Raw genomic sequence first — 12,405 nt, 5'->3', positions numbered from 1 at the left:
TTTATTTCAAATAAAGAACAACTCAACAACCTCGTCAATCTCCACAACACAGTGACCCTCCTCGACAAACAAAAACACCACTCCCAGAAGGAAACAAATGACGGTTGGGGCGGGTCCCTCAGAACGGTCTAAACACGGATGACGGCTATTACAACAACAAAAGAGCCAAGCCGATCACTCCTGGGATTTTCCCCCGCGCGCCGGGAAGGGAGGGGCCAACGCCCCGGGGGCGATGAAAAGCCACGTTCGCTGGCTGAAAAAGCAGTTGAGTTGGTGTTGGAGTCCGGAGAGTTGGGGAGAGCGCTCGAGTTGGGCACTGGACTTCGTGGCTTGCAGTCGGCGGTGGGAGTGGAGAGACGCCCCGTTGGGAGCTGGAGAGTTCGGAGTTTGGGCAGTTGGTTCACCAGCGCAACCAGGAGGCCTGAGTCGAGACCCATTCACTCCTCCAGCGCATTGTTGGCAAGACCAGGCCGCAGTGGAGGCCGGACGACCAAGGGAGCCAGTCGGAGCTCGGGGGTCCGGGCAAAGACACCGAGGGTCACCGAACCAGGACCCAGTGAGTCACCACGAGGGTGGCCAGGAAGCCTGCCCGGTCTCTGAGCTCCTTCGGTCACTCGGCTCCGAGCAATTATAAAGGCTCACGAGCCCGGTTCTTTCTTTCTGGGGTTTTGGATGAAAGTCTGTGGCGCCTTGTCTTCCGAAGTAGAACTGATTAAGTGCATGATTGTGTACATAACAATAGGCATCTGCTGTAGGTTTTTGCTCGTGTCCTGTCCCATATGTGCATTTCAAAATAAATGTCCCTATTGTTTGAATGTTAACCTACTCGTTGACTCTCATGATGCGTTCGGAATATTAGCTGGCTGATAAGCCGATAAAACGTACATCTGGTCCGACGTGACTTGGCGATATCAAACTGCTCGGCAATCGCATACGGAATGAGCTGCTGAAGCGGCTTGTTTTCGTGCAGGCCCCGTCGAGGTATAAACTCCTGGTATCTCTGTCTGCGCGAATAATTAGGTACATCGACAATCGACCCTGTAGCGCAGACAGAGGGATTGGCTGGTTTATGGTGTGTTAAAAACACCCGAAGCTGGGTTTCGGCATTGATCCGGAAGCTACGACTTCATTGCTCGTTCGGTGGGCGCGCACGGCCGCAATTGGGCTAAAGGCAGTCGTCCGCACGCCGGAAATCTACTATATATATATATATATATATATATATATATATATATATATATATAAAAATCGGTTCGACGATGTGGCCTATAACCAATTTATCGACAGATCACCATTGATAATGTTTATATCGATCGGACAAGGATTTCGACGTATCCAATTAATTAATCAATGAATTGCTCAATGATTGTGATTCACTCAGTTGGTTGCAGAGGGGGGGGGGGAAACGAATAAATAAGCAAAAGTATAATAATGATAATAATTACATGTGGCACTTTACAATTGGATGCAGTTATGACCAGGTATCAAGTCAGCTCTGCCCCCCCCCCCCAACAGGTGGGGTGAAAATGAGGGATTAAGAGGAAGGGGCAATGTCCCTCAAGTGGTGTGGTCATTGGGAGCACAACATGATTTCACAGCATACTCCTAATGCTTCATGGAGTTTGGTCTGCATCTGGCCCTCGGTTTCTGAGATTTTAAAAAATAAATGACCTGAATTTGAGGTGAACCCCAACTTTCAGGCTCTTGTGATGGGCAGATACAGATGGGGAGCACAACCCCATGAGACCTTGCTGTTGCGATTTATCGTACCAAATTTGGTCCATAAATAGTTCATGTAGTTTGAGAAAAAAACATGCTTTAGTGAATACGAGAGATTAGGGGAGGGAGGCCATGCCCCCCCACCCTCCCCTCTAAATGTGTGGATCCGAATGGGGAGAATATATACCCCATGCAACTTTACTGTCTGTCCTGATGCATTGCACCAAATTTGGTCCATCAATCTGTCAGGTAGCTCGAGAGATGGTTTTCGTCAAATAACGTACGTACACCGGGACCCATGATAGGTTTATTTTAGAGAAATGACCGAATAAGGATACCAAGGATCCCCACAACTCAGCACTACCATCGGGCGTAGGAATTCCTCATGTAATAAAACACGTCAATCATCTGCATGACCACGAGAGACATTGGTGATGTTTGACTTCCATGCATTACTTCCAACACGGATAAACTGAATCGGCTCAAAACTGCAGCTTGTGCTGTGGGATGAAGGAAAATGTGTAAATGGGGCAGAGAGGGGAAATGGCAGAAAACCTGGAGGGGTTGACATCCAATGAAAATAGGAAGACGGTTCTTGTTTCAATGTAGAAGAACACAATCAGCTGACCTTTTCATTTAACCTCTTTAACAGCATATTCGAGCAAAGCAACGGAGCTGGTGTTTTGGGTTTTCACGTCGACAAAGAGGGGGGGGGGGGGGCGGGGAAAATAATAATAAAATAAAACATTTTCTCTTCACAAAAACCAATGACGCTACTTATATTGGTTGTGGTATTTAACACATTAGTTATTTTTCAAGTCGTTGTTTCACCAACCAGATGGAAAATAAATAATTTTCTCTTTACAAAAATCAACGACACTAGTTATACTGGTTATGGTAGTTAATATTTATTTTTCAAGTCGTTTCACAAACCAGAGAAGACATTCGATAAACACCGAAAAAGAAATGAAAAGCACTTTTTTGTATACCTTGTCGAGGCTCGTGTGAGAGCAAACACAATGCACAGTAAGGGGGCATGAAACAAGAGGGGAGGGAGAGGGAAGGACAAAACAGTGGGGAAGAGAGACATTACATCTGTGGAAGGGAGAGGGATGGGGTGGGGAACATGGGGAATACAAGATGGACATTACAGGGACTTTCAGGAAGGAAAGCAGGGAATTTGAAGGAGGTGGGTTTGGGGTAGATTAACAGGGGTAGAAAATAGAGGATAAGAGGTGGGGTGAACAGCTGTTTTGAAGGTCTTGAGGGAAGAATGGGATTGAAGAGTGAGGGAGTTTATTCCAAAGGTGGGGGAAAAAAAAAAAGAGGAATGAAAGAGTGAAGGTGAGCAGTGATTGGTGATTTTGGTAGTTTTACTAGAAGGGGGTTGTTGGCGGACCTTGAGCGCCCTGTGGAAATGTGGTGGGGACAAATCGCAGAGAGAGCAGGAGGGCGAGGCTGGAGAGAAGAAGACGGTAGAAGACAGAAAGCCCACCGACCAGCCTGCGGTGAGAGAGTGAGAGGCCCAAAGACTCAGCCTCATCACGGGAGATGCCAATGATCATAAATGCCTTGGTTTCCACAGCATGAAGCTGAGAAAGGTGGGAGGCAGGAGCAGCAGCCCAGAGGGGAGAGCAGTTCCCCATCAGGCTGCGTATGAAAGCTTTGTAAGTGGTCAGGAGCTCAGGTGGGCCGAGGAAGGACTTTGCACGATGGAGGATTCCCAGTCGGCGAGGTTTGAAATGTGGCTTTCCCAGGAAAGATCATGGCAGATAGTGAGACCCAGAAGCTTGAAAGAAAGGACTTCTTCCAGAGGATTGTTGAGAAAGTATATGGGGGGGGGGGGGGTTCTAAACGGTCCTTTCGGAGAGACATTGCGAGTGTGAGATTTGTCCGGATTGAAAGACATGTTCCACGTGTTGGACCAGTTTGTGATTTTACCCAGATCTGCAGAGAGCGAAGAAGCTGCTGCTTGCCGGTCTGAGGGATGACCGATGGTACAGCAGAGGGTGGAGTCATCAGCAAAGAGATAAAGAGGATTTTCCAGAGAGCATATATCGAATTAATTGAAAAAAATTCCACCTGTGTCTGAAGGAAAAGGTTCAGTTTGTCATTTTTTAATTACCAACTAGGCGAAGCCAAGAAGCGAACGGAACCCATTCAAACCCTCTGGAATCAAACGTTGTGGGAGAGAAAGGTTCTTCATTTTTGAAAGATGGGCAGTGGCCAAATATTGAAGCGGCTTCAATACTTAGCTTTAAAAAAAAAAAAATCATACATTTAAACCTTTCGTCACCTTCCAGGTCGACCTGCAGCGAGGTCTGCGTGTTGTGCAAGACGATCCAATCATCAATAATGCCGACAAAAAAATAAATAAATAAAAAACATTTCTTAATCTGTTTTTCATTATAATCTCCTTAAAATAACTTCCATTCGTACCTCGTCATGGCTTCACGGATCTTCTTTTACAAACAAATAATCTTCACACATCACGTCACATTGTTTAAATAAACAAATAAATCTTCGTGGCTCTTGAAATGGGGTCGGTCATGAGGGGAAAAAAAAAAATCCGTGGTTCTTGGAATGGGGTTGATCATGAGGGGAAAATAAATAAATAAATCTTCATGGTTCTTGGAATGGGGTCGGTCATGAGGGAAAAATAAATAAATCTTCGTGGTTCTTGGAATGGGGTCGGTCATGAGAAGAAAAAAAATTTAATAAATAAATCTTCGTGGTTCTTGGAATGGGGTGGGTCATGAGAAAAAAAAATATTCGTGGTTCTTGGAAAGAGGTCAGTCATGAGGGGAAAATAAATAAATATTCGTGGTTTTTGGAATGGGATCGGTCATGAGGGGAAAATAAATAAATAAATATTCGTGGTTCTTGGAATGGGGTCGATAATGAGGGAAAAAAATGAAAATGGCGCGGAAAGGGGGGGGGGCTAAATAAAGATTACGAGAGTTTTACTCGTTAAACACTGTTCGACACACACGTGCGGGAAGCACGACCAAAACTAGTCTTAGAAAATATTCATCTTAATAACAATTTTTTAAAGAAAAAAATTTTTTCCTCACAGAGCTCAATAAGCGTTATTACTATTATTATTTCCTCAGAGCTCAATAAGGGTTATTATATTTTAATTTTATTTACAATCATACCATTTTATCTTCCTCCACGCCACAAAAAACCTCGACAAACCAAGAATCATAGTCCAGTGAACCCGATCAGACGCATCCCATCGCCCTCACCTCAATCACGACGCGACCCAAGGACTCGCCGCCCGCACTGATGTCGAAGAAACACCTTGGAAGAGCCATCTTTGTAAAGCGAGCGACAGAGAACAAGAAAACAAGTTTACATAAACCAGAATCGCTTTTGAAAACCCCTGACCGATTGAACCCAATAACGAGGTAACCAGTAACCGCATAGACCGAACACGTGAAGTGATTGAGGGAAAACGGAGAAAACGCGCTTTGTATAAACCCTGGGGAGTGATACGGCTTCGCAACGCTGTATCCCTCCGCGTCGAGGAAATAATCCTGAAGCGTGTGCAGCGTTTTAAACGCGACGATTCCCACGACTCGGTTAATTGGTCAATGCCGAAGGAATTCATCAAACGCAGTGTTATAAATGTGTCGTCGAGAAATAAAAAAAAACCGTTTTAAAAGCATCGAACGTGGAAGCGGATGGATATTTTAACATCGCACGCCGGGATAGTCCCGTGAACAAGTGATGTGACGGGCAAGAAATTCCTTCTGGAACCTTCCACGCACTGACCCGGTGCTTGACCGTGGAGGCCGGTGGTGACTCGAGCGGCGGGTCTCGTAGAAATGACTCAAAATGATATTTTATTTCGTGAATGAAAACGAGCCACGTCGTCGCAAAATAAATCGCAACATCATTCTTCTTTATCATGAAAATTTTAAATTGAAAGAACGAGGGGGGAAAAAATCAACATGACAATCAGAGAATGGTGGTGGTTGTTGTTTGTTTGTCAAAAGAACATTGTTGTTGTTAACTTACTACTGACCTTGTTGTCCCTCGTCGCTGAACTAACAAGGAAGGTTTATTAATTAAATGTGTCAGGGTGACTTGTCCCTCCAGAGGGACACAAACTCGCCTCTCTTAAAGCTGTCCAGTCTGGGTTCGAATCCCGGCCCGGCTGTACACCGTCATCCCAATGTTTCACGGGCAGGGTGATTCATCAATGTGTGTGTGTCGTCCATCCGTTGGTGGACGTTAAATATCCTCCGTGAAGAATAGGTGAGCTATCGCCGGCACCATGGACAAATTACAAATTCCTGCTCCAACCTCGAACAGAGGACATGACATCAGCGGTGCAGCTGCACCCTCAGCCAATGATGTGACGCAGCACCTTTTGCTGCAGAAGACCGAAGAAGAAGAAGAAGAAGAAGAAGAAAAAGAAGAAGTAGAACATGAACAGGCAGAATTGGAAGAAGATGAAGATGAAGAAGAAGAAGCCAAACCCCAAGTGAAAGTGGGGGGGGGGGGTTGAGAAAGATTCGCCCCTTTCAATTAATTATTTTTATACATGGTCTCGGCTCGTGGAAGAACTCGGACACAGACAAGACCAGGACACAACATAACAAAGGGAACATCAGGAGAAACAACAATAACAGGGGCAGAAGGAGAAGGTGGAGACAGACAAACAAGGCATGCAGGTAACGACGAAGGGAAGGTGAAAACGCAAGGTGTGCAAAATATGGATACAAAAGCAAAATTTTGGGTTGGGTGAGGTGGGGTGGTGGTGGTGGTGGTTTAATGGGTGGAGAAAAGATCATGGCTTTGGATGCAGGATGACCTCAGATGCTGGTGAACAGCTGTCTTGAAGACCCAAGAGGTAGAATGAGATCAAAGAGAGAGAGTGGAAGGCGGTTCTACAGGTGGGGAAAGAATGGAGCAAATGAGTGGAGGTCAGCAGTGGTTCAGGAATGAGTTAGTTTCACGAGGAGGGGGTTGCTGGTGGACCGCTTGCATCCTGCAGAAACTTGGGGGGGGGGGGATTGGGGAGATAGATCAAGAAGAGGGCAGAGGGTGCAAGACCAGAAATGAGGTGGAAGAAGACAGAGAGACCACTGACCTGTCTGTGATGGAGAAGTGATAGGCCCAAATTTCAACCAATATTCCCCATGCCGAGTTAATTATGTGAAAAAAAAACTTTCTATCTGAAACCGCTTAACTTCTCCATGTTAAGTTGTGATCCGCTGTGATTGGTGCATATATTTCAATAAGAATGACATCATCAGTCATGTGGCATGGCAGCCACATTGGTTTCAAGGAAATACTTTAAATTTCTTTCTCTGAAACCGCTCAACCTATCGATGTGAGACTTTACAAATATGATCGACTTGCTGTATGTATATCGTGTGATATGTTTCGCATCGATTGGTTCAGAGGTTTCATGGAGGGTTTTTAAAGTATCTTTTGTCAAACTAATATGCCCGCCAGACCACGTGACCGATGACATCATAAATTGAAACTCTGCCTCTGATTGGGTCATGGATTACGTTTGTGAAGTTTCTTGTTGATGGGATGTTTGTTTTTCGATCCAATTTGACTGGCAAACCATGTGACTGATGATGTCATCAATTTTAACACATATGCAGCAATGGTATTGAATGATATTTGGAAAGTATTGCATCGATTCGTGAAGCGGTTTCAGAACTTTTTTTTTTTTAATACCTTCCTTCAACACAATATGGCTGCCACACCATACAACTGAAGACATTTTAGTGATCAAACGTTAATCACCACGTCAAGTCGATGACAGACATAAAGTTTTGCGTCGATCGGTTTGGCGGTTTGAGAGATTTGTTTTTTAAGGTTTTTGGTTTAATCCAACGTGGCTGCCAGTCCATGTGACCGATGTCAAATTTCTCAAACTTTATTCACCATGGCTCGTCGATCATTTGTGTGGAGTTTCACTTCGATCTCAAAAGCGGTTCTGGAGGAGATTAAATTTTATGGGTTTAATTTTCAAAAAATACGTCTGCAAATCCACATGACTGATGATGTCATAAGTTTACTATTTCAATACAACTGGGTCACAGCGAAGATAAATGAAGTCCATATCTTTCAGATAAGGATTTCAATGCAACACTTTACCGATGACATCATCATTATCAAACTTTATTCCCCATTGTGAGTAGATGACATGTGACGAGTTAAAAAAAATTCTTTCAGCGTGTTTTTTTTTTTTTTTTTTTTTTTTTTTTGTATACCTTGGTCGAGGCTCGTATGAGAGCAAACACATAACTCACAGCAAGGAGGCATGAGACAAGAGGGGCGGGAGTGGAAGGGACAAAACAGTGGGGAACAGACACATTAGGTGAACTGTGGAAGGGAGAGGGATGGGGATGGGACGGGGAACATGGCGAAGAGAAGATGGACATTACAGGGACTTTCAGGAAGGAAAGCAGGAGAAATGAAGGAAGTGGGCTTGGGTGGATTATCGGGGGTAGAAAAGATCGAGGATTTGGATGGGGGAAGATAAGAGGTGGTGGTGAACAGCTGTTTTGAAAGCCTGGAGAGAAGAATGGGAAAGAATAGAGTGAGGAAGTTTATTCCAAAGGCGGGAAAAAAGAGGAATGAAAGAGTGAAGATGAGCAGTGATTCGTGATTTTGGTAGTTTTACCAGAAGGGGGTTGTTGGCGGACCTTGAGCGCCCTGTGGAAATGTGGTGGGGACAAATCGCAGAGAGAGCAGGGGGGGCAAGGCTGGAGAGGAGTCGGTAGAAGACAGAAAGACCACCGACCAACCTGCGGTGATTGAGTGAGAGGCCCAAAGACTCAGCTTCATTGCGGGAGATGCCGATGATCTTAAATGCCCTGGTTTCGACAGCGTTAAGCCGAGAAAGGTGGGAGGCAGGAGCACCAGCCCAGAGGGGAGAGCAGTACTCCATCAGGCTACGGACAAAAGCTTTGTAAGTGGTCAGGAGCTCAAGAGGGCCGAGGAAGGACTTGGCATGACGGAGGATTCCCAGTCGGCGACTGGCTTTTGAGGCGAAGTTGGAAATGTGACTTTCCCAGGAAAGGTCATGGCAGATAGTGAGACCTAGAAGCTTGAAAGAAAAGACTTCTTCCAGAGGATTGTTGAGAAAGTGGATGGGGGGGTTTTGTAAACGGTCCTTTCGAAGAGACATAGTGAGAGTGTGAGATTTGTCTGGATTGAAAGACATGTTCCACGTATTGGACCAGTTTGTGATTTTATCCAGATCTGCAGTGAGCGAAGAAGCTGCTGCTTGCCGGTCTGAGGGATGACAGATGGTACGGCAGAGGGTGGAGTCGTCGGCAAAGAGAAATAGAGGATTTTCCAGAGAGTCCGAGAGATCATTGATAAAAACCAGAAAAAGAACAGGGCCCAGAACGCTACCTTGAGGAACTCCAGCCTGCACAGGAAGAGGGGATGAAAGAACTCCATTTAGGGCCACACGTTGACTGCGACAGGAGAGGAAGTCTGCGAGCCATGAGTGGAGATGGCCTTGAATACCATGGGAAGAGAGTTTGGTGAGTAGGGCAGGGTGCCAGACTGTGTCAAAAGCACGTGATATGTCCAGGGATACGGCTCGGATTTCCTGTCTGGCATTGAGGACCTCCATCCATTGATGGGAGAGCAGAAGCAGCATATCCAGGGTAGAGTGACCTGGTCTGAAACCAAATTGATGATTGGAAATCAAGCCATTGGAAAAGAGGAAGGATTTCATATCTGAGGCGATGATGGATTCCATCACCTTGCTGATGATTGGGAGAAGGCTGATTGGTCTGTAGTTATAGGGATCTGTTTTTGCACCTTTTTTATGCAGGGCAGTGATGTTAGCAGATTTCCAAGCAGATGGCAGATGACCTTGGGCAAATGAGAGGGTGAATAGAACAGAGAGAGGGTGAGCAAGAGCAGAAGAGCAGGCTTTGAGGACACGTGGGCTGATGCCGTCTGGACCGGTTGCAGAATCTGACTCGAGGTTTGAAAGCAAGCTCTCCACCTTGTCAGGAGAAAAGGATACAGAGTCCAGGGACAGTTGGGTGCGACTGGGTTAAGTGGGTAGAGATAGTGATGGGTTTAGGACACAAGATTTAGCTGCAAACACCGAGTTTAGACATTCAGCTTTAGCACGTGTGGAATCAGCAGTGCGGCCATTTGAGGTAAGGGAGGGGATGGAGGGGGAACATACACCAGAAACAGATTTGATTAAACGCCACCAGGATTTTGAGGAGGGAGAGAGGTTTGAGAGTTCAGACTTGAGATGAGAAAGATGTTGTTTTCTGGCTCTCCTGAGGGTAGATACACACTTGTTCCGAGCTTTGTGGAAAGAACTGAGATTGCCCTCAGTTGGGTTTGCTTTCCATGAGGCAAAGGCAAGTTGTTTCAGGACAACTGCCTCGCCACAAGCTTCAGTAAACCAAGGGCGGGAGGAAGGGTAAGACAACTGAACACGAGAGGGGATAAATCTGTGCATGAGGGAGAGCAAGTTTCTTTGAAAGAATTCCCAGGATGAGTTGATGTTTGAGAAAGTAGTAATAGGAGACCAGTCTGTAAGTTTGATGGCTGCTCGGAGACCCTGCCAGTCGGCTTGAGTGAAATGCCAGACTCGACGGCGGTGAGGTGGTTCTCTGATAACAGCCAGAGAGATGTCCACTTTGACAAGGACGTGGTCAGAAGAACCGATTGGAGCGAAGGAAGAGCTGCAGATATTGTCAGGGAAATTTGTCAAAACCAGATCCAGAAGAGATGGAGTACCATTGTTCAGAGATGTCAAAAGTTTTTCCTTTAATCAGATTACTGCCCCACCACGTGACCTTTGGTGTCACAATTATCATTAAAACATTCTCGCTACGACGCTGAAAGTTTCATGTCAATCGGCCAAACGATTGCTGAGAAAAAAAAGAAAAAAATGAAGCAAATAATCGAGCAAAAAATTGGAAAAACGGATGAAGAACAATAAAAACAGGACCGCTGTATCTGTAGTTTATCTGGGCCCTGGACTAATGTTGTAACCCAAATTTGGTAGCATTCTGACTGATGGGTCTGAAAAAGATTTAAAAAGGAATTAATGCGATTTCCCCAAAAGTTGACAAAGGTGGCCATTTTGACACACTTCCGGTCATGTGATCGGTAAAACCTCTGCAATTGAACATCCTACCATGGCCTAATGTCACCCAAATTTGATCACATTCTTCCTGGTGCGGCTGGAGAAGATTTTTGAAGGAATAACGCAATTTTCCCCAAAATTGACTCAGTTGAAATTTTGACACTTCTGGTCAGGTGATCGGCGTGACTTCTGCAATTTAACATCGCTACCCTGGCCTCGGTCAGGCCAGGTCAGATTAGATCTGTGACTTGCTGCAGGTATCATGTCAACCTGCACTAACCTGTTTCATGGTCGGGTTATCGGCGACTAAACCATCTCCCCCACAGGTTTTTTGGTGAGGAGGGTGCATGATATGGACACCCAGCAGGATTAAAAACAAAACCTCTCAAAGGGCAGAGGAGCTCTTTGTGGCCATCAGCCATCAATATCTTGTGCCCAACTGTCTGTGGAGATCCTCCTGCAGTTGCGTTACTTCTTTTGAGGTTGGTGGCAGGATTTGCACTCCAGTCACCATAAAACACAAGAAAAACGCAAAGAAAATTGAAAACCCACTCCCTGGGAGTAACTCCTGTGCAACTGCTCTTCACAGGGCAGCTCACCGGATGACGGGATTGGGGCAAAGCCACTCTTTGGTGATAGGAGGGAAATCATGGGGTAACCTTCCCGGGTCAGATTGCGGTCGTGTGTGTCAGGGTTGTGCTGAGGTGTCGTCCACCAGATGGCAGTCTCCTTGGGTTAATCTGAGGTGATCCCTTTGGGTGGGTGCCGGAAATGTCCGATCCTTGAGAGGATGATAATCTGTCTATTATCATCTGAGCTCAAGCATTTGGAGAACAGTTTTGCAGCACTCTGAGGTTCGAGGACCGGATTGCAGGGCGACATGGTGGGTGATTAAACTGACTATTGGTCTGATCGCTCTGATGGTTACCATGCCCAAGGTGTTGTCGCTGTGTTCAATAAGCTGACTCCAATAATAATGCCAGTCTTTACTGGAACCGACAAAGGTGGCATAACAGTTGAAGAATCGTTCGACATTGTTAAGTGCCTTTTGTACCTGGCAGGTGCCCAAAGCAGATGCGGTCTTTAACTCCCTCGGCGGGCAAGCCAGACAAACTGTCAAACTTCTGCCAGAACGTGAGGTCAAATATCAAGACAGCTATCCAGGTGCTTTCCAGTGTTTATTGAGACAAAATGCCTGTTGGTGATCATCTTCAAGATTTTTATGAACGCATACAAAAGACATGAGACGATTCTTGCTTATGCCAATGACCTGCAAGAAACCGGGCAAAAGGATGCCTGTTGGTTACCCGAGTCAGAACTCGCACTTCAGCAGCAGTTCACTGCTGTGATCCAGCAGTTTGTCGGGAAGATAAAACAAAACTACGAGTCGCCAGAGATTTCCTTTCCAGATCTAATGGAGATGGCCATCGTGTGGTCTGAGGAAGAGAGTCCAGCGCTGCAAACTCCCGCAATTCGGGTCCGACGTGTGTGCCAATTATGGGATCCCCAGAGATGGAGGAAAATTCAGATCTTCTGAAGAAGCTGATCGGTCAACGAAGACATTTTAATGATGTTGAAGC

At 45.7% G+C, this 12,405-nt stretch overlaps 1 protein-coding gene across 1 annotated transcript in view; it reads right to left on the bottom strand.

Moving 5' to 3' along the window:
* The window catches only part of LOC147013584 (peptidyl-prolyl cis-trans isomerase-like), a 31,957-nt gene extending 26,704 nt beyond the window's left edge, over nucleotides 1-5,253 (bottom strand). The window contains exon 1 of the mRNA XM_085855512.1: nucleotides 4,968-5,253. Coding sequence (XP_085711638.1) covers nucleotides 4,968-5,036 — 69 coding nt within the window. The 5' untranslated portion in view covers nucleotides 5,037-5,253. The remainder of the gene's footprint in view (nucleotides 1-4,967) is intronic.
* Between the last annotated feature and the right edge of the window lie 7,152 nt (nucleotides 5,254-12,405).

The sequence above is a fragment of the Eptatretus burgeri genome, chromosome 14 (genome assembly GCF_056783735.1).
Source record: "Eptatretus burgeri isolate ZD-2024b chromosome 14, Ebu_testis_v1, whole genome shotgun sequence".
Lineage (NCBI taxonomy): Eukaryota > Metazoa > Chordata > Myxini > Myxiniformes > Myxinidae > Eptatretus > Eptatretus burgeri.
Note: the sequence above shows the minus strand (reverse complement) of the source record. Positions and strands in the feature narration are given on the sequence as shown.